The sequence below is a fragment of the Ranitomeya imitator genome, chromosome 5, assembly GCF_032444005.1.
Source record: "Ranitomeya imitator isolate aRanImi1 chromosome 5, aRanImi1.pri, whole genome shotgun sequence".
Taxonomy (NCBI): domain Eukaryota; kingdom Metazoa; phylum Chordata; class Amphibia; order Anura; family Dendrobatidae; genus Ranitomeya; species Ranitomeya imitator.
This window is the reverse complement of record NC_091286.1, coordinates 497,146,837-497,167,456: the sequence shown is the minus strand read 5'-3', so window position 1 is coordinate 497,167,456 and position 20,620 is coordinate 497,146,837. Positions and strand designations below refer to the sequence as shown.

At 48.2% G+C, this 20,620-nt stretch overlaps 1 protein-coding gene across 1 annotated transcript in view; it reads left to right on the top strand.

Annotated features, from left to right (window-relative positions):
• Positions 1-11,219: 11,219 nt before the first annotated feature.
• Positions 11,220-20,620, top strand: part of GFM1 (G elongation factor mitochondrial 1) — a 49,935-nt gene continuing 40,534 nt past the window's right edge. Inside the window, exons 1-3 of the mRNA XM_069727432.1 lie at positions 11,220-11,656; positions 11,806-11,958; positions 19,783-19,915. Coding sequence (XP_069583533.1) covers positions 11,582-11,656; positions 11,806-11,958; positions 19,783-19,915 — 361 coding nt within the window. The 5' untranslated portion in view covers positions 11,220-11,581. The remainder of the gene's footprint in view (positions 11,657-11,805; positions 11,959-19,782; positions 19,916-20,620) is intronic.

Genomic DNA, 20,620 nt, shown 5'->3' with positions numbered 1-20,620 from the left:
AGCCAATTACTGTGCATTACCAAAATAACACTATACATACAGTGAAACATGGTGAAGGCAGCATTTTGCTTTGGGGTTATTTATCGGCAGCTGGAACTGGGACTTTAGTCAAGTTGGAGGGGATTACGAACAGTTCCAAATACCAGTCAATTTTGGCATCAACAAAAGAATGGCTTTACCAAAATAAGATCAAGGTTCTGGAATAGTCAAGACAGAGCTCAGGCCTTGAAAATCTATGTGTTGACCTGAAGAGGGCTGTACACAGGAGATGTCCTTGCTTTCTGAGATATTTGTAGCTTCTGCATGGAAGAGTAGGAAAAGATAGCCAATTCTATATGTATTGCAATAGCAAGGTCAGTTTTCAGGATAGAAAACAGAAAAAAAACAAACAAATTAGGTATAGATATAACAAAGGTGGGAATTAAAACATAAAGTTTAATATAATCGTTAAAAATATCAATATCCTTAAAAACCAAGGACACACATAGACCAGGCACACCTGAAAATGAATCCACGGGTGGATGGGAAAGTTATAATATAGAGAGGTACTGCATTTATCCAAACACATAAGCAGAAAACATCTCAAGAGACAGAATGGGTGACATTGCCAACCTAATCTATAAGCTAGTATAAAGAAACCTGACATGTATACAGGTCCTTCTCAAAAAATTAGCATATAGTGTTAAATTTCATTATTTACCATAATGTAATGATTACAATTAAACTTTCATATATTATAGATTCATTATCCACCAACTGAAATTTGTCAGGTCTTTTATTGTTTTAATACTGATGATTTTGGCATACAACTCCTGATAACCCAAAAAACCTGTCTCAATAAATTAGCATATTTCACCCATCCAATCAAATAAAAGTGTTTTTTAACAACAAACAAAAAAACCATCAAATAATAATGTTCAGTTATGCACTCAATACTTGGTCGGGAATCCTTTGGCAGAAATGACTGCTTCAATGCGGCGTGGCATGGAGGCAATCAGCCTGTGACACTGCTGAGATGTTATGGAGGCCCAGGATGCTTCAATAGCGGCCTTAAGCTCATCCAGAGTGTTGGGTCTTGCGTCTCTCAACTTTCTCTTCACAATATCCCACAGATTCTCTATGGGGTTCAGGTCAGGAGAGTTGGCAGGCCAATTGAGCACAGTAATACCATGGTCAGTAAACCATTTACCAGTGGTTTTGGCACTGTGAGCAGGTGCCAGGTCGTGCTGAAAAATGAAATCTTCATCTCCATAAAGCATTTCAGCCGATGGAAGCATGAAGTGCTCCAAAATCTCCTGATAGCTAGCTGCATTGACCCTGCCCTTGATGAAACACAGTGGACCAACACCAGCAGCTGACATGGCACCCCACACCATCACTGACTGTGGGTACTTGACACTGGACTTCAGGCATTTTGGCATTTCCTTCTCCCCAGTCTTCCTCCAGACTCTGGCAACTTGATTTCCGAATGACATGCAAAATTTGCTTTCATCAGAAAAAAGTACTTGGGACCACTTAGCAACAGTCCAGTGCTGCTTCTCTGTAGCCCAGGTCAGGCGCCTCTGCCGCTGTTTATGGTTCAAAAGTGGCTTTACCTGGGGAATGCGGCACCTGTAGCCCATTTCCTGCACACGCCTGTGCACGGTGGCTCTGGATGTTTCCACACCAGACTCAGTCCACTGCTTCCTCAGGTTCCCCAAGGTCTGGAATCGGTCCTTCTCCACAATCTTCCTCAGGGTCCGGTCTCCTCTTCTCGTTGTACAGCGTTTTCTGCCACATTGTTTCCTTCCAACAGACTTACCATTGAGGTGCCTTGATACAGCACTCTGGGAACAGCCTATTTGTTGAGAAATTTCTTTCTGGGTCTTACCCTGTTGCTTGAGGGTGTCAATGATGGCCTTCTTGACATCTGTCAGGTCGCTAGTCTTACCCATGATGGGGGTTTTGAGTAATGAACCAGGCAGGGAGTTTATAAAAGCCTCAGGTATCTTTTGCATGTGTTTAGAGTTAATTAGTTGATTCAGAAGATTAGGGTAATAGGTCGTTTAGAGAACCTTTTCTTGATATGCTAATTTATTGAGACAGGTTTTTTGGGTTATCAGGAGTTGTATGCCAAAATCATCAGTATTAAAACAATAAAAGACCTGACAAATTTCAGTTGGTGGATAATGAATCTATAATATATGAAAGTTTAATTGTAATCATTACATTATGGTAAATAATGAAATTTAACACTATATGCTAATTTTTTGAGAAGGACCTGTAATATGCCAGTAGACACTTAAAAAAAAAGAAAAAAAAGGAGTGCAGCCAGCGAGCGTTGAAGCAACAGTGATAGAAGCTTATGCAAAGAACTTCTCAATATTTAATGAATCCAAAAATGTTACATGTATAGACAAAAATTGAACCCCTCACCCCCTAAAACTACACGTTTCGGCAGATGCCATTTTCAAGTTGTTGGAGCGTCTGTGCACGTCCTCCTGTAGAGTCCCCAGCAAATTGCTGGAGGACACTATTTAAGTTAAGACACCTACTCCAGGATGGAGGTGCCTCTGCAACGTTGTAAGTTTGTTCCTAAACACTCTTGTTAGTTCTCAGGTCCCAGTGCTCATTTTCCTGCATACCTGCTGTGCCCGCCTGCCTTTCTGTCAGCCATGCTAGCTCATCTGTACATCAACTGGTCCAGTCCGCACCTGCCAGTGCTCTTCTGTACGTCAGCCGGTCCACTCTGTTTCCGTGGCTCCTGTGTTCCTACAGTGCCTGCATGCATATACCGATCCCTCCTTCGGGTCATTCCGGCTACAAATCACTAGGGGGTCAGCTGCCATCTTCCCAAGGTCAGTCCTGAAGTGGCACCTGGTCCCACCTTTTTAGTCCCTCCTCAGGTCACGCTATTGTCAGCCGCCATGTATCCAAGGTCAGATTTGGAGAGGCAATGAATTATGCTCCTCCAGGCTTTCCTTGGTCCACGGCACAGTACACCACCCAACCCGTTACACTTCTTGCTACAAGGTGGATCTGGCCCAGTCATCTCCTCGTGAGGACCTCTCAACTTTATTGATTCCTTTATCAATTAGGAGGATGGGGAACCATCTCAAGGATATTGTTAAGAAAAAAGATACCCCAATAGCCAGACATATTAACCTAACACATGGGGTACAAACATCCGCAATTAAATTCATGGGAATCGATGATCCTGGCACGAGAAGTAAGTAGAGGTGTTTTTATTTTATCGATGCCAAACATTAGGATCGAGAGGGGGTTGTCCTGGTAGTGGAAAACTACTTTATCCATAACACTATTCATAAGTATGAAGCCAATTCAGGTTTGGAGTGGAAATATGCTTTAAGCTTCTATCACACATAAGCCGGGGTCACACTTGCGAGTGCAATGCGAGAAACTTGCGCGAGTCTCTCGCATCAATAACTGGCACTCGGGACTGGAGCGTTCAGCTGCATAGAAATACATGCAGCCGCATGCTCCGGTGCAGAGTGCCAGGTATTGATGCGAGTTTCTCGCATTGGTCTCGCAAGTGTGACCCCGGCCATAGGGGGGAATTTGTCAAGACTGGAGTTATCTATTCCAATCTTGATCAAAAGCCTGCTGGATGCAAATGACTTTTAAAGAAGCACCCCCATCAAAAATGTTATCCTCTTAATACAGTACATTGTAGTCATCATTTTATATAGCACTGTGTACTTACAATTACTCATTTTACCCTTATACCCAGTTAATTCTTCTGCTTTCCATTAGATCTATGAGATCACATGATTAAAAACTTACTAGCTGAATCCTTCTAAGCTCTTTGTAGGTCAATTTTCCCTGCATGAGTTAATCATCAGTCCCTGCAAAAGTCCCTGGCAGGGGGAGGAGAGAGCAGCTGGCTTAGGAGTTGAAGTGAGGAATGGTAAATGCAGGGACAAGAGACTTCCTGTTTCTGTATAAAGCAGAGAAAACAGAAAAATTAGCTGGGTAGAAAGGCAAAGTAAGCAATTGTAAGTACACAGTGCTATATGATGTTATTGCAATATATTAAGAGGATAAACACTTTGATATATTTGGCATAATATTGGGCAGCCAGTGCTCCATCAATCAAAATATATGCGAGGTATGAACACCCTTTTTCACCCCTCTGAAAAGAAATAATGAGAGGATGCCCCAGCTCAACACTATGAGTTGGTGATCAAAGGCAGAGATGCGATTTATTGATGCAGTTCAGGTGATGTGCTGGTAGGAAGAAAGTGCAGCAGTGTCAGCAGACATGGATCAGATTGATGATCTCCCATTCTCCTTTGCTATGTCACTGCATCTCCCATTCTCCTTTGCTATGGCACTGCTGCAGTGACATAGCAAAGGAGAATGGGAGATCACAGATCTGATCCATGTCTGCTGCCACTGAAAAGTCAAAGTAACCCAGAAAGGCATCCATCTTTATTGGATACACAACTAATCCCACATCATTTCATGTGAGAAGGAAGAAGAGATCCCATATAAATTAAAACCAACGTTTATTAATATTGATTAAAATAACAGAATAAAAAAGCAAAATTAACCGTAGGGGACACCATAAAACAAGGCTATTCATCAACAATCCATACCAAATAGCAGCTTAACTGTACAAGTGGATACCCACCCCAATGCAGCAGTTTGGTTCCACAATAGATGGTAAATAACACCATAAACCAATGGGTGGTCTGCCAATACAGGGCCTCCTAATACATATACTGCCTCAGACAAAATAATAATACCCAGCACAGTGGCCTTATACCGTAGCAGTACTATTAACCGAGATACCTAGGACCAGCACCACCTGTCTGCAGTAGAACGGCATGAATACCCACACAGTATCAAGCAAAAAGTGTATATTACATAGTAACATAGTAACATAGTTAGTAAGGCCGAAAAAAGACATTTGTCCATCCAGTTCAGCCTATATTCCATCATAATAAATACCCAGATCTACGTCCTTCTATTACCTTGTGATAATGGCGTCCCCTCACCCCGATGCGCGTTTCGCCTCCTGCTTCTTCAGGATGGAAGCACCGAGCTCCAGACAGACACCCTTGTCCCAGGAGCCAGGCTTTCCTCCCATACACACAACTTTTGAATCGCTCTTTATAAGCAAAGCTTCATTTCTGACTTAGTTTTTCCGATTTTTAAGCCATTCACCATGACTGCTAAATATGTTTTTTAGTACAGATTGTTACGGACACAGTGATACCTATGACATGTTTTTTTGGCCGTTAATTTTTTTTCTCAAATTAAATCATTTTTTCATTGTTTTTTTTTCAGCATCCTTTATTAGCCCTTAGCTAATTACTGACCTTAGTGGTGATGTTAGCATGTACAGCACATGAACACTAAGGTCACCGAATTTATGTAGAAGCTCTGCCACAACAGTACATTTATCACCTACCCATAGTAGAGTATCGGCAGACGTCATCTAGAATTGTATGACTTACACACAGCAAATATGTTAGAAAAGCACAATAATAACAGCTCAGGGATCAATGTTCATATAGCAATTACTCAAAAAAATTAAATATAAAAGTAAAGTAAAATGTTCCCGGTGTTATAACGGAAGAGTGGGAACCACTCAGAATGAAGAAACCGACCATCAAAACTATGGAAAAACCATGAAAATCCAGACAAGATTATATAGATAAAATATGTCTTTATTTATATAATAATAGCACGTTTCGGAAATTAACTCCTTCGTCAGGGGGTGGCATGTTGTAAAAATCAATGGGTTTATATACTGTGTAAAGTGTATGCAGCCGATATTGGGGACCCGGGTGTAAGCGGCGCTGCTTGTGTCCCGACGTCCTGGTTTCTCGTGTCTGTTCCCGTGCATCCGGTCACATGGTACGGGGGCTTCCGGTTCCTCCTGGCAGCGTATGCGCCGCTTACACCCAGGTCACCAATATCGGGTGCATACACTTTACACACAGTATATAAACCCATTGATTTTTACAACATTCCACCCCCTGACGAAGGAATTTATTTCCGAAACGCACGTCGGGGTGTGCGCGGCATTAGAACCTGGTGGCACCTAAACGTACAGATCTCCATTGTTTATTTGGTTTTGCACTTGATGCACTATGCACTTTGAGCATTATATGGAGCTTTTATTGCTCATTTTTTGACACTGCTGCACATTAATTGTTCCTATAAAAGCTTTTTTCTCTTTCACTGACTGATTTAATGATAATCACTATTATTTTTTTAAATGCATTTTTTCTGATTTTTTCACTTAATCTTTGGTGACTTTTCAATACCTTTACTAGCAGCCCACATATCCCCATTGGATATGGCCTAATAAATTGTTGTGATTTCCTTTTATCCTTGGGTTCACCATCTATAATATTGATTATAATTGCATTTCCATTTTTATCTTATATAATTTGTCCTGATACGTGCACACAATTTATTTTAGTATACATGTTGCTATTATTATATAAAGACATATTTTATCTATATAATCTTGTCTGTATTTTCATGCTTTTTCTATAGTTTTGGTGGTCGGTTTCTTACACACAGCATAGTGTGTGGGGAACTGCAGCCGCAGCGGCCGTTGTCCTGGGTGTAAAATTCATAGCTATTTAATGTTTTTTTTTTGTTATAAATTTTGCGCTCCTAAGAAGTGATGTCGCTAACGCCAGAGGTACGGAGTGCACATTGCCACTCTAAATTGAAGTGATACAGTTGGATCCTGTAGTGAGACGTAGGCTCTCTGCCCCACCGCCCTCAGTAAGCCTCATGGGACATTATTACTAAGTTAGGGGGGACAACATTGGCCAAGTCTTGGGCACTGGCTTCCCACGCCCATCACTGATTATACCCATTATCCAGTCAAGTGCTCACAGCTGGGAACACACACCGGTAAGTACAAGAACAATTCTACAATTTATTTGTCTATTGATGATTTTTTTATTTGCACTTTGAAAATTAAAGACAGCACGAGACACTCCACAACGATGACGATGGGCACTGGTAGAACATGGTGGGCACTGGTGGGACATGGTGGGCACTGGTAGGACAGGGCGGGCACTGGTAGGACAGGGCAGGCACTGGTAGGACATGGTGGGCACTGGTAGGACAAGGCGGGCACTGGTAGGACAAGGCGGGCACTGGTCGGATAGGGCGGGCACTGGTTTTACATGGCAGGCACTGGTAGGACAGGGCGGGCACCGGTAGGACAGGGCGGGCATTTGAAGGACAGGGCGAGCACTGGTAGGAGAGGGCAGGCACTGATAGAACATGGTGGGCACTGGTAGGACAGGGCGGGCACTGGTTTCACATGGCAGGCACCGGTAGGACATGGTGGGCACTGGTAGGACAGGGCGGGCACTGGTAGGACAGGGCAGGCACTGGTAGGACAGGGCAAGCACTGGTAGGACAGGGCAGGCACTGGTAGGACAGGGCAGGCACTGGTAGGACAGAGCAGGCACTGGTAGGACAGGGCAGGCACTGGTAGGACAGGGCAGGCACTGGTAGGACAGGGCAAGCACTGGTAGGACAGGGCAGGCACTGAAAGAACATGGCAGGCACTGGTAGGACAGGGTGGGCACTTGGTTTCACATGGCAGGCACTGGTAGGACAGGGCGGGCACTGATAGAACATGGCAGGCACTGGTAGGACAGGGAGGGCACTGATTTCACATGGCAGGCACTGGTAGGACAGGGCGGGCACTGGTAAGACAGGGCAGGCACTGATAGAACATGGCGGGCACTGGTTTCACATGGCAGGCACTGGTAGGACAGAGCGGGCACTGATAGAACATGGCAGGCACTGGTAGGACAGGGAGGACACTGATTTCACATGACAGGCACTGTTAGGACAGGGCGGGCACTGGTAGGACAGGGCGGGCACTGGTAGGACAGGGCGGGCACTGGTAGGACAGGGTGGGCACTTGGTTTCACATGGTGGGCACTGGTAGGACAGGGCGAGCACTGATAGAACATGACAGGCACTGGTAGGACAGGGAGGGCACTGATTTCACATGGCAGGCACTGGTAGGACAGGGCGGGCACTGGTAGGACAGGGCAGGCACTGGTAGAACATGGTGGGTACTGGTTTCACATGGCAGGCACTGGTAGGACAGAGCGGGCACTGATAGAACATGGCAGGCACTGGTAGGACAGGGAGGACACTGATTTCACATGACAGTGTGACATGACATGTCTGTATTTTCATGCTTTTTCTATAGTTTTGGTGGTCGGTTTCTTACACACAGCGTAGTGTGTGGGGAACTGCAGCCCCAGCGGCCGTTGTCCTGGGTGTAAAATTCATAGCTATTTAATGTTTTTTTTTTGTTATAAATTTTGCGCTCCTAAGAAGTGATGTCGCTAACGCCAGAGGTACGGAGTGCACATTGCCACTCTAAATTGAAGTGATACAGTTGGATCCTGTAGTGAGACGTAGGCTCTCTGCCCCACCGCCCTCAGTAAGCCTCATGGGACATTATTACTAAGTTAGGGGGGACAACATAGGCCAAGTCTTGGGCACTGGCTTCCCACGCCCATCACTGATTATACCCATTATCCAGTCAAGTGCTCACAGCTGGGAACACACACCGGTAAGTACAAGAACAATTCTACAATTTATTTGTCTATTGATGATTTTTTTATTTGCACTTTGAAAATTAAAGACAGCACGAGACACTCCACAACGATGACGATGGGCACTGGTAGAACATGGTGGGCACTGGTGGGACATGGTGGGCACTGGTAGGACAGGGCGGGCACTGGTAGGACAGGGCAGGCACTGGTAGGACATGGTGGGCACTGGTAGGACAAGGCGGGCACTGGTAGGACAAGGCGGGCACTGGTCGGATAGGGCGGGCACTGGTTTTACATGGCAGGCACTGGTAGGACAGGGCGGGCACCGGTAGGACAGGGCGGGCATTTGAAGGACAGGGCGAGCACTGGTAGGAGAGGGCAGGCACTGATAGAACATGGTGGGCACTGGTAGGACAGGGCGGGCACTGGTTTCACATGGCAGGCACCGGTAGGACATGGTGGGCACTGGTAGGACAGGGCGGGCACTGGTAGGACAGGGCAGGCACTGGTAGGACAGGGCAAGCACTGGTAGGACAGGGCAGGCACTGGTAGGACAGGGCAGGCACTGGTAGGACAGAGCAGGCACTGGTAGGACAGGGCAGGCACTGGTAGGACAGGGCAAGCACTGGTAGGACAGGGCAGGCACTGAAAGAACATGGCAGGCACTGGTAGGACAGGGTGGGCACTTGGTTTCACATGGCAGGCACTGGTAGGACAGGGCGGGCACTGATAGAACATGGCAGGCACTGGTAGGACAGGGAGGGCACTGATTTCACATGGCAGGCACTGGTAGGACAGGGCGGGCACTGGTAAGACAGGGCAGGCACTGATAGAACATGGCGGGCACTGGTTTCACATGGCAGGCACTGGTAGGACAGAGCGGGCACTGATAGAACATGGCAGGCACTGGTAGGACAGGGAGGACACTGATTTCACATGACAGGCACTGTTAGGACAGGGCGGGCACTGGTAGGACAGGGCGGGCACTGGTAGGACAGGGCGGGCACTGGTAGGACAGGGCGGGCACTGGTAGGACAGGGCAAGCACTGGTAGGACAGGGCAGGCACTGGTAGGACAGGGTGGGCACTTGGTTTCACATGGTGGGCACTGGTAGGACAGGGCGAGCACTGATAGAACATGACAGGCACTGGTAGGACAGGGAGGGCACTGATTTCACATGGCAGGCACTGGTAGGACAGGGCGGGCACTGGTAGGACAGGGCAGGCACTGGTAGAACATGGTGGGTACTGGTTTCACATGGCAGGCACTGGTAGGACAGAGCGGGCACTGATAGAACATGGCAGGCACTGGTAGGACAGGGAGGACACTGATTTCACATGACAGGCACTGGTAGGACAGGGCGGGCACTGGTAGGACAGGGCGGGCACTGGTAGGACAGGGTGGGCACTGATTTCACATGGCAGGCACTGGTAGGACAGGGCGGGCACTGATAGAACATGGCGGGCACTGGTTTCACATGGCAGGCACTGGTAGGACACTGATTTCACATGACAGGCACTGGTAGGACAGGGCGGGCACTGGTAGGACAGGGCGGGCACTGGTAGGACAGGGCGGGCACTGGTAGGACAGGGCGGGCACTGGTAGGACAGGGCAAGCACTGGTAGGACAGGGTGGGCACTGGTAGGACAGGGTGGGCACTTGGTTTCACATGGTGGGCACTGGTAGGACAGGGCGAGCACTGATAGAACATGACAGGCACTGGTAGGACAGGGAGGGCACTGATTTCACATGGCAGGCACTGGTAGGACAGGGCGGGCACTGGTAGGACAGGGCAGGCACTGGTAGAACATGGTGGGTACTGATTTCACATGGCAGGCACTGGTAGGACAGAGCGGGCACTGATAGAACATGGCAGGCACTGGTAGGACAGGGAGGACACTGATTTCACATGACAGGCACTGGTAGGACAGGGCGGGCACTGGTAGGACAGGGCGGGCACTGGTAGGACAGGGCGGGCACTGGTAGGACAGGGCGGGCACTGGTAGGACAGGGCGGGCACTGGTAGGACAGGGTGGGCACTGATTTCACATGGCAGGCACTGGTAGGACAGGGCGGGCACTGATAGAACATGGCGGGCACTGGTTTCACATGGCAGGCACTGGTAGGACACTGATTTCACATGACAGGCACTGTTAGGACAGGGCGGGCACTGGTAGGACAGGGCAGGCACTGGTTTCACATGGCAGGCACCGGTAGGACAGGGCGGGCACTAGTACAGGGCGGGCACTGGTTTCACATGGCAAGCACTGGTAAGAGGGCGGGCTCTGATAGAACATGGCGGGCACTGGTAGGACAGGGAGGGCACTGATTTCACATGGCAGGCACTAGTAGGACAGGGCGGGCATTGGTTTTACATGGCAGGCACTGGTAGGACATGGCAGCACTGGAAGGACAGGGCGGGCACTGGAAGGACATGGTGGGCACTGCTCAGTGGAGTACCTGAGAGTAGCATGGGAGAAGGGGAAGACCCAGTGCAGTCATAGGATGAGATCAGGTATCTATAATTTCAAGGAAGTTTCCATAACCAAAAATCAGTGAACGAGATGAGGGCCACCGAAGTGCCGAGCGCAGCAGCTCCCAGAGCGTCCCACACACCGCAGGGAACGAGCCGCTCCGGTCTTCTGCAGCCTCCTCGCCAGGGGGCGCTCGCTTACAACCAAGTGACAGACGAACAGCATGAGACTCTCGTTACTGCCATGTTTCCGGGGGCCACACCAAGGTCATTTCTGGACCAACATCTCCATGGGCAGCAGAAACCACACAGAAGCTGCTGACCACCGATAAACCATAGAAAACAAGGCACAGCTGGAGGATTTCCCCGCGGAGTTGGGTAACACGCTGCATACTATTACTTCCGGGATAGTGGTCTGTGCGACTGCGTGCGTTCCACCTGCCGGAAGTTGTCTTTGTGTCACCTTTGCCGGCATCGGAGACTCCCGGAAGTGGTTCTCTTCCTCTGCGCAGAGATCAGCGTGACTTTCGCAGGGAGTTTGGCAGCTATGCGTCTCCTGCGAGCTGCGGCTGTGCTCGGGCCCTGGTTACCTCGGCACGTCGCGGTGACAGCTGGGTGTCAGGTAAGCGAGAAGCTCGTGTTTCCTGGATGTCTGCGGGACACCGAACTACAAGTCTCAGCATACCGAGGCACCGGCCATGCTAGGACTTGTGGCAGAGCATCTATGTGGTGCTCTTTATTTTGGCCTCACATGTGTATTTTGTGTTGCAGCTGCCTCTGACCTTTTTCCGGCAGTGCTCGTCTGGCATCATCCCCAATGAAAGGATCCGCAACATCGGGATCTCTGCCCACATTGATTCCGGCAAAACCACGGTGACGGAGCGTATTCTGTATTACACCGGGCGGATAGCGCAGATGCACGAGGTGAGAGGCGGCCGGAGCCCTGATTCAGGCTGCTACACGCCTGAGACCCCCGACATACAGTGGCGGCGGTGTGCGGGGCCTCCAGCCCTCCCAGGACATGTTCCCAGTGATGTGACTTCACTCTGCCCATACAGAGCACAGGCACCAGCAGACGAGCATGTATGGGAGCATCCGAAGAGGTAGCGGACAGCCGAGCCTGCGGGCCATTGTCCAGGCGGCCGAGATGGCGGGCCACTGTCCAAGCGGCCGAGATGGCGGGCCACTGTCCAGGCGGCCGAGATGGCGGGCCACTGTCCAGACGGCCGAGATGGCGGGCCACTGTCCAGGCGGCCGAGATGGCGGGCCACTGTCCAGGCGGCCGAGATGGCGGGCCACTGTCCAAGCGGCTGAGATGGCGGGCCACTGTCCAAGCGGCCGAGATGGCGGGCCACTGTCCAGGCGGCCGAGATGGCGGGCCACTGTCCAAGCGGCCGAGATGGCGGGCCACTGTCGAGATGGCGGGCCACTGTCCAAGCGGCCGAGATGGCGGGCCACTGTCCAGGCGGCCGAGATGGCGGGCCACTGTCGAGATGGCGGGCCACTGTCCAGGCGGCCGAGATGGCGGGCCACTGTCCAGGCGGCCGAGATGGCGGGCCACTGTCCAGGCGGCCGAGATGGCGGGCCACTGTCCAGGCGGCCGAGATGGCGGGCCACTGTCCAGGCGGCCGAGACTGTCTAGAGCTACTGTCTGACCAGTTGTGTTGCAAATGGCTGTCAGGATGCGGAGTACTGTGCTATGGTTTCTGGTAACACAATGGACCAGTGCGCTCACCTAAAGCAGGTTGTCGGCTGTCCATGGGATCGGTGATAACTTGTTGAGCGCACCGATCGGCACAGCGGGCACTCTTATCACTGTTAGAAGTGAGCAGCAGTGCACACAGCCGACCGCTGCTCTATACATTCACTATGAGACTGCGGAGCAGAGCCCGGTCCCATAGTGTGAATGGAGCAGCAGTCGGGCATCTTGCTTGCGGGCCCAACTATAACAGGGCTAAGATTTCCCCCTCTTATCTGTGAGCCCCAGCGGTGGGACAACCACCGATCAGCAAGTTATCTCCTATCCTGTGGGTGATAAAGGGAACCCGTCAGCAGGTTTTTGCTATTTAACTTGATAGTACCATAATGTAATATAGGGCAAGTGAGCCTTATTCCGGGGATGTGTCACTTATTGGGCTGCTTGCTGTGGTTTTCATAGAATACCTTGTCCGATGTAGATGTAGCATAGCTAAGAGTTACACTGTATAACCCACTCACACCCTTGACTGGCAGCTTGCTGTGTACTGGTGGAGGGTAACACAGATTAGGGCTGTTACAGCATCTGACATGTACTACAATGGGGGAGCGGAGTATGTGATTTTTCTATTCGCCACGACAGCACCCACTAGAGAGAGGGGATCCGCCCCTAGGAACAGGAAACCTACAGAGAGATAAAAGGGGCGGCCCCCCCTCGCTCCTCAGTTGGTTTCCTGTTCCCAAGGAGGGAACCCTCAGAGAGAATCTCTGCAGCTAAGAAGAGGAAAAGCTCGCCTGGAACACAGCCTGTACGTCTCTGCTGAGCGACAGGGGCCCCAGAGCGAGCATCAGAGACGGGGGTTCCTGTTGGTTCCCCCCTCATCTGGATACATCAGCATGCCGGGATCACAACAGTCTCCCTGTTGGGAGACCGTTGGTTTTTGCTCCACCGCCTAAAGAATCCCCGTCAGCACACCAAGTAAGTGTCGCTATGGAAAGCGCTTACCCTCCGGCCACAGTGGGGCATGAACGGCCGCGGTAGCAGGAGCTTCTCTTCCTCTGCAGAGAAGGAAGACGCGCGAGCGCATGCAGGCGCTGTATGGTCGGCGTACCCGGATGTAAAGAGCAACTTCCGGGTATGCGGGGTCAGCTGAGCATGCTGGCGTGGACGCCTTGGCGCTCAACAGCGGTGGAGAGGACCAATAAAGTTGGTCAGGTAAAAAAAAAAAAAAAAAAAGGGGGGAGGAAACATGGGGGCGTGTATCCATTGTAAGAACGGCTCTATATAAGGCTGAAGACACATGGCACTGTGCGCACCATGTCGTCTCAGGAAGATATTGAGCGCCCACTGGAGGTTGTAATCCTGCCTAGTGGTGATGCTAATAAGAAAATCAGCGGACACTCAAAAATGAGTGATTCCACGGATAAATCAGGGAAAAAATCGTCCCGTTCCAAACCCCAGACCGACCAGACAACTCTGCAGCCGGTATATATTTTATTTTCCGGATAAGTGTATATATAGCTTCATATCTCTTACAGTAGTCTCCTCTGCTTGTGTCTTTTTTATAGGCTAAGCGGACTTCAAAATCTAAACATAAGCAGTGTAAGATATGTAATGAGCCCCTACCTGACTCATATATTAAGGAGCTATGTCAACATTGCATTGATAACACTTTACAGCAGGAGAGTTCGGTCAGGATGAATGACATACGTCTCATGATCCGGGAAGAGCTTCAGTCCTTGAGGGGTAGTCCGGCGGTTAATATGGAAAGGAGAAGTAGAAGGACTCTTTCACCTATAGCCGACACATCAGCAGAAAGTGGAGAGGTGGACTCAGACATCTCTCAGAGATTGGATTCCTCGGAGGAGGAAGATTATGTCTGTTTTCCTACAGACAATGTAAATAATTTGGTTAAAGCTGTAAGAGGAACAATGGGGGTGTCAGAGTCTAAAGATCCCCAGACACCACAGGACATCATGTTCGCAGGTTTATCGCAGCGAAAGGGCCAAGTATTCCCTGTGAATCAGGCCATTAAAGACCTTGTTAAAAAAGAATGGGCTAAAGGACAGAAGGGCTTTGTACCGGTAGCATGTAAGAGGCGGTACCCCTTTGATGATGAGGACTTGGCAGTTTGGTCTAAAATTCCTAAAGTGGATGCGGCTGTAGCATCAACTTCTCGCCGATCCTCCTTACCCGTAGAGGATGCGGGCTCCTTGCCGGACCCCATGGATAGAAAATCAGACGCTCTGCTTAAGAGGTCATGGGAAGCTTGTGTCACGGCATTTAAACCGGCGATCTCAGCCACGTCCACTAGTAGATCTATGCTGGTCTGGCTGGAACAGTTGGACCAAAATATTAAGAGTGGTGTATCTAGAGAGAAACTACGTGCCTCTATTCCTTTGATTAAGGGGGCGGCAGCCTTCATTTCTGATGCCTCTATAGACTCTCTCCGCCTAGCAGCCAGAACAGCCAGCCTTACTAATACGGCACGGCGCGCTTTATGGTTAAAGAATTGGAAAGGGGATGCCCAGTCCAGGGCTAAATTGTGTACTATACCCTGCCAGGGTGAGTACCTCTTTGGAACGGTCTTAGACGAAATTCTCACTAAGGCAGGTGAAAGGAAGAAGGGGTTCCCTAATCCCTTTATTCCTTCTTACAGAAGGGCGTTCAAGAAGCCACCATTCGGAAGGAAAGGAGGCTTCAGGGACCGATGGAATAACAAGGATTTCAAACAAAGAGGAAATTTGTTCAATAAGCGCCCCTTCAAGCCAGCAGATAAATTCCGCTGATTATATTTCACCGGTGGGAGGAAGACTAAAACAATTTAGTAAGCAGTGGAAAGACATAACGGTTAATCCATGGGCCATTGATTTAATATCTTCAGGCCTCACATTAGACTTTATTAGAAGACCTCCGGACTCCTTCCTCCTTACCACCTTAAGATCCAGGCCTCAACAAGAGGCACTTGAAACCGAAGTTAAATCCCTCTTACTCAAACAAGTGCTGGTAGAGGTTCCATCTTCCCAGATAGGGAGGGGATTTTACTCTCCCTTATTTCTGATTAGTAAGCCTGATGGCTCTTTCAGAACTATAATTAACTTGAGAAAACTGAACTCCTTTATAAGACCCAAAACATTTAAAATGGAATCCATACGTTCGGCCATAAAAAATCTATTTCCAAACTGTTACATGGTAGTATTGGATCTTAAAGATGCTTATTACCATATTCCTATACACCATTTACATCAGCAATTTCTTCGGGTAGCAGTTTGTATAGAAGGGCAAATTCGTCATCTACAATACCGGGCAATGCCCTTCGGTTTATCTATGGCCCCAAGGGTTTTTACCAAATTGCTACTGGAAGTAATGTCCTTTTTACGGGTAAAAGATACCTTGGTCATTCCGTATTTGGATGACCTATTGATTGTAGGTAAGAACTCCCTACAGTGTGAGCAGAGGTTACAGGAGGTAGTGTCATCCTTACAAAACCTGGGCTGGCTGGTTAATTGGGAAAAATCTAGACTCCAGCCAGTAACGTGTCAGAAATTCCTTGGGCTCCTTCTAGATTCAGTTGACCAGATTTGCAAGCTTCCTGAGGATAAGAAAACTTCCATATTCGATAAAGTGTCCTTAGCGATCAGAAAGCGTAGTATGTCATTAAGGAATGTCATGTCACTACTAGGTTCTTTAACATCGTGCATTCCTGCGGTCCAGTGGGCGCAGTTCCATACTAGACATCTACAAAAATTTGTATTGGATGAGGATATTAAAAATAGAGGATGTCTGGATAGAACAGTTTTCCTAACGTCAGAAGTAGTACACTCCCTTATGTGGTGGTTGAATCGGAAAAATCTTTCGAGAGGGGTTCTATGGGTAATCACCCCTTCTAGTATAGTGACCACAGACGCTAGTCCTGAAGGCTGGGGGGCACATTTTCAGGATCAATGGGTCCAGGGTCTTTGGTCCAGTTCAGAACTTAATAATTCCTCAAATGTCAAAGAGTTGAGGGCTATATACTACTCCCTACTTCACTTTCTTCCTCAGCTCAGCGGCTCACACACAAGAGTATTCTCCGACAACACCACTGCGGTGGCGTATCTGAACCATCAAGGAGGTACAAGGTCGGACAAACTCAGAGAAGTGGCTTCAGACATCATGGAGTTGGCCGAAGGTCATCTGCTATCCTTGTCAGCAGTGCACATCAGGGGCATAGACAATCTTCATGCCGATTTCCTCAGCCGTCACACTCTTCATCAGGGAGAATGGATGCTGAACAGGAAGATTTTCAGATTAATAACAGCTCGATGGGGTGTTCCTCAAATAGACTTGTTTTCCACAAGAGCCAACCGTCAGGTCAGGAGGTTTGCCTCTCTATGCAGGGAGGACAAGCCGGACATACTCGATGCCCTCCAGGTACCATGGACATTCGACCTGGCCTATGCTTTCCCCCCATGGAATCTATTACCTATAGTAATAAGAAAAATAAGGGAGGAAGGCGCAAGAGTTCTGTTAATAGCCCCATTCTGGCCCAAAAGGCCATGGTTCTCATGGCTGAGGGCGATGTCAGTGTCAGACCCGTGGATTCTGCCTCAGTCCAAGGACTTGCTCTCTCAGGGACCATTCCTTCATCCTCAGGCAAAGGGCATGAACCTGACTGCCTGGAGTTTGAGAGGCAGTTACTAAGTATAAGGGGGTTTTCTAGTGGGTTAATTAACACTCTTATGAAGAGTAGAAAACCTTCAACTACTAGAATTTATGTTAGAATTTGGAGAAAATTTCTTCAATTCCATACTGCACAACTTTCATCTGAGGTTCCTATATTTCCAGTGTTGGAATTTCTACAAAGAGGTTTGGAATTAGGACTCTCCGTAAGCACTCTGAAGGTCCAGGTTTCAGCTTTAGGAGCTCTTTTTAATTATGATGTTGCGGGTAATAGGTGGATATCCCGATTCATATCTGCCTGTGAGCGTTCAAGACCAATTAGCATACCGCAGGTGCCTCAGTGGGATTTATCCATAGTCCTGGAAGCATTGACACAGCCACCGTTTGAGCCTCTCCATACAGCCTCACTAAAAAATATTTCTTTGAAAACGGTATTGTTAGTGGCATTAGTTTCTGCTAGAAGAGTGAGTGATCTCCAGGCATTATCTATAGATCCTCCCTTTTTATCTGTAACATCAGATAGGATAATTTTGAAAACAGACCCTTGTTATCTTCCTAAAGTAGCCACTACTTTTCATAGAACCCAGGAGATCTTGTTACCTACCTTTTATGAGAACCACTCAACTCCAGAAGAAGTAAAACTTCATACTCTAGATGTAAAAAGAATTGTGCTAGCCTATTTAGAGAGAACCAGGGACTGGAGGAAGAGTAGGGCTCTCTTTGTGTCTTTCCAGGGTAAAACCAAAGGTACCAGAGTGACAAAGAACACATTATCTCGCTGGATCAGAGAGGCCATAATCCTGGCGTATAAAGCTGGAGATAGAGATCCTCCAATGCATATAGGAGCACACTCTACAAGAGCCTTGTCGACTTCCTGGGCAGAAAGGGCGAATGTGCCAATAGACCTTATATGTAAGGCTGCAACTTGGTCTTCACCTAATACCTTCTATAAACATTATAGATTAGATCTATCCTCTGCTTCTGATCTGACTTTTGGGGTATCGGTCCTTGACTCAGTAAACCCACCCAGTCTATAGTCTCTGAAATTCTCTCTAGTGGGTGCTGTCGTGGCGAATAGAAAATACCGGATTACGTACCGGTAATGCTCTTTTATAGAGCCCACGACAGCACCCTTTCACATCCCTCCCTTTTCTGTATATAGTCGCACGTGGTGCTTCTTTGGTGAGGTGTAAATATTAGAAGAAAGTAGCATAAGGTTGTAAATATGTATATATATATATGGATATACCTGAACCTGTTAACTAAAACCTGGCGGCGGTTCCTCCTATTCTCTGTAAAACAACTGAGGAGCGAGGGGGGGCCGCCCCTTTTATCTCTCTGTAGGTTTCCTGTTCCTAGGGGCGGATCCCCTCTCTCTAGTGGGTGCTGTCGTGGGCTCTATAAAAGAGCATTACCGGTACGTAATCCGGTATTTCTCCATTCTGCTTTGCAAACCATTGGGAATGATGCCTCTACCTTCTTGATGGATGGGAGCCCTAAAAATGGAACTAGCACCTGTTAGATATTTATGGCATATACTCACAGCAGGCAATAATATTATGGTGAAATTGCAGACATGTGCGTTTGTTCGGTCTGACAATGTGACCCATGTAGCAAAAAAAAGTTGCGCACCCTCCCTGCTGGATCAAGATACCAGGATATTAGAGAAGAATATAAGTTTTTGTATTGATTCACCCCCATCCAAAGTCTGAATTTCCTGCACCTTTGGTCAGGTGAATGGTCAGAATGGCAAAAGAAACCATGATACATCACACAAATCGACTATGGACTGTCTCCAAGTGCGCTGGAACATGCAGCAGTTCTGTAGTCGTTCTGTGATGCTTCCTGGAGTCTTTTAAAGACATTATAATAAAAGGATACTTTTATTTCTTTAAGTTGGTCGCATCAGATGCTTTTTTTTTTTCCATTTTAACAGATTATAAGGCTGAACTGAATGGAATATATAAATATTATTTTTAGCCTTCCAACTGAAAATTGTTACAATGGACACCTTGAATGAAAATTGTTTCATGATACCTCTGAAAAATATCAGGCCATGCCCTAGTAGTCTATGTGGTTCTCGGGGAAGCTGTCCTTGTATCATGCGCACCATTCATTTCACCTGTAGTTGATGTGCAGATGCCAGGAACCAGCGTCAGTCTTAGGGCTCGCACTCACTGGCGAGAAGCCGGCGTATAACTCGGACAATGTCCGCCGAGTGCAGTCTGATATACGCCTACTCGCAGAATGGAGAAATGACGTTCAAAGGCAAACCTAGTGCCCCATTCACCCGGCCGTGTGCTCTTTCATCATGGACCCTTTCATGGATGGCTGAGCTTGGTTTGTGAATCGGGCCAAACCCTTTACATGTCTGGATTGCTTTTCTCCAGGTGAAAGGTAAAGATGGCGTTGGCGCTGTTATGGATTCAATGGAATTAGAGCGGCAGAGAGGCATTACCATTCAGTCTGCTGCAACCTACACCATGTGGAAAAACATGAACATCAACATAATTGACACGCCAGGTACGGTATAGCATGTAAATGTCGGCGGCTGTGAGGGATCACATATGGCTGCTCCTGCGCGGGCATGGTGCAATTTGTAGGTGCCATGCTGGTATATGTCCCTGATACTGTCTGCGGAGCATCCAGTCTAAGCCATTGTGGCCCAGGAACATGGTTTGGGATGAGATTAACCCATATGCTCCTTGCACTGCACTACACATAGCCTCATCCTGTGAAGACCTAGGAGGGTCTGTAAAGGAAGATGATTAGTATGTCCATATTACAGGAGCATCTGAGCCCCATACTGAACTGCCTACAGTCTCAGATATAGTTGCAGCCAGCCACGTTAAGATTTCTAGCAGCGACCAAATGAGGAGGACAAGTAGATGGAGAAGTGGAGTTGATGCCCATGGCAACTAAACAAAATTTCCCTTTTTTTCCTGTTTTCAGAGGTCCTTTCACAAATGTACTCAGGGACCTGGTTGATTGTCATGGTCTGCTACTGTTTCCCCTGTCCTAGCGCTGCCATAACTGCCAACTGTCCCAGGTCCAGTGGATCTCGTATTTCAAGTGCTGCGCCCAATATCACTTACGTCCTGTCTTCTGTGCTTGGCTCCTCACGGTTGCGGGGTCTTCTGGCAATGAAATCCCTTGTGAACACCTCGCCGAGGGGCTGAGCAGCAGAGCACAGGGTCCACTGAATTGTGATGAGAGGCGTTAGTCGTG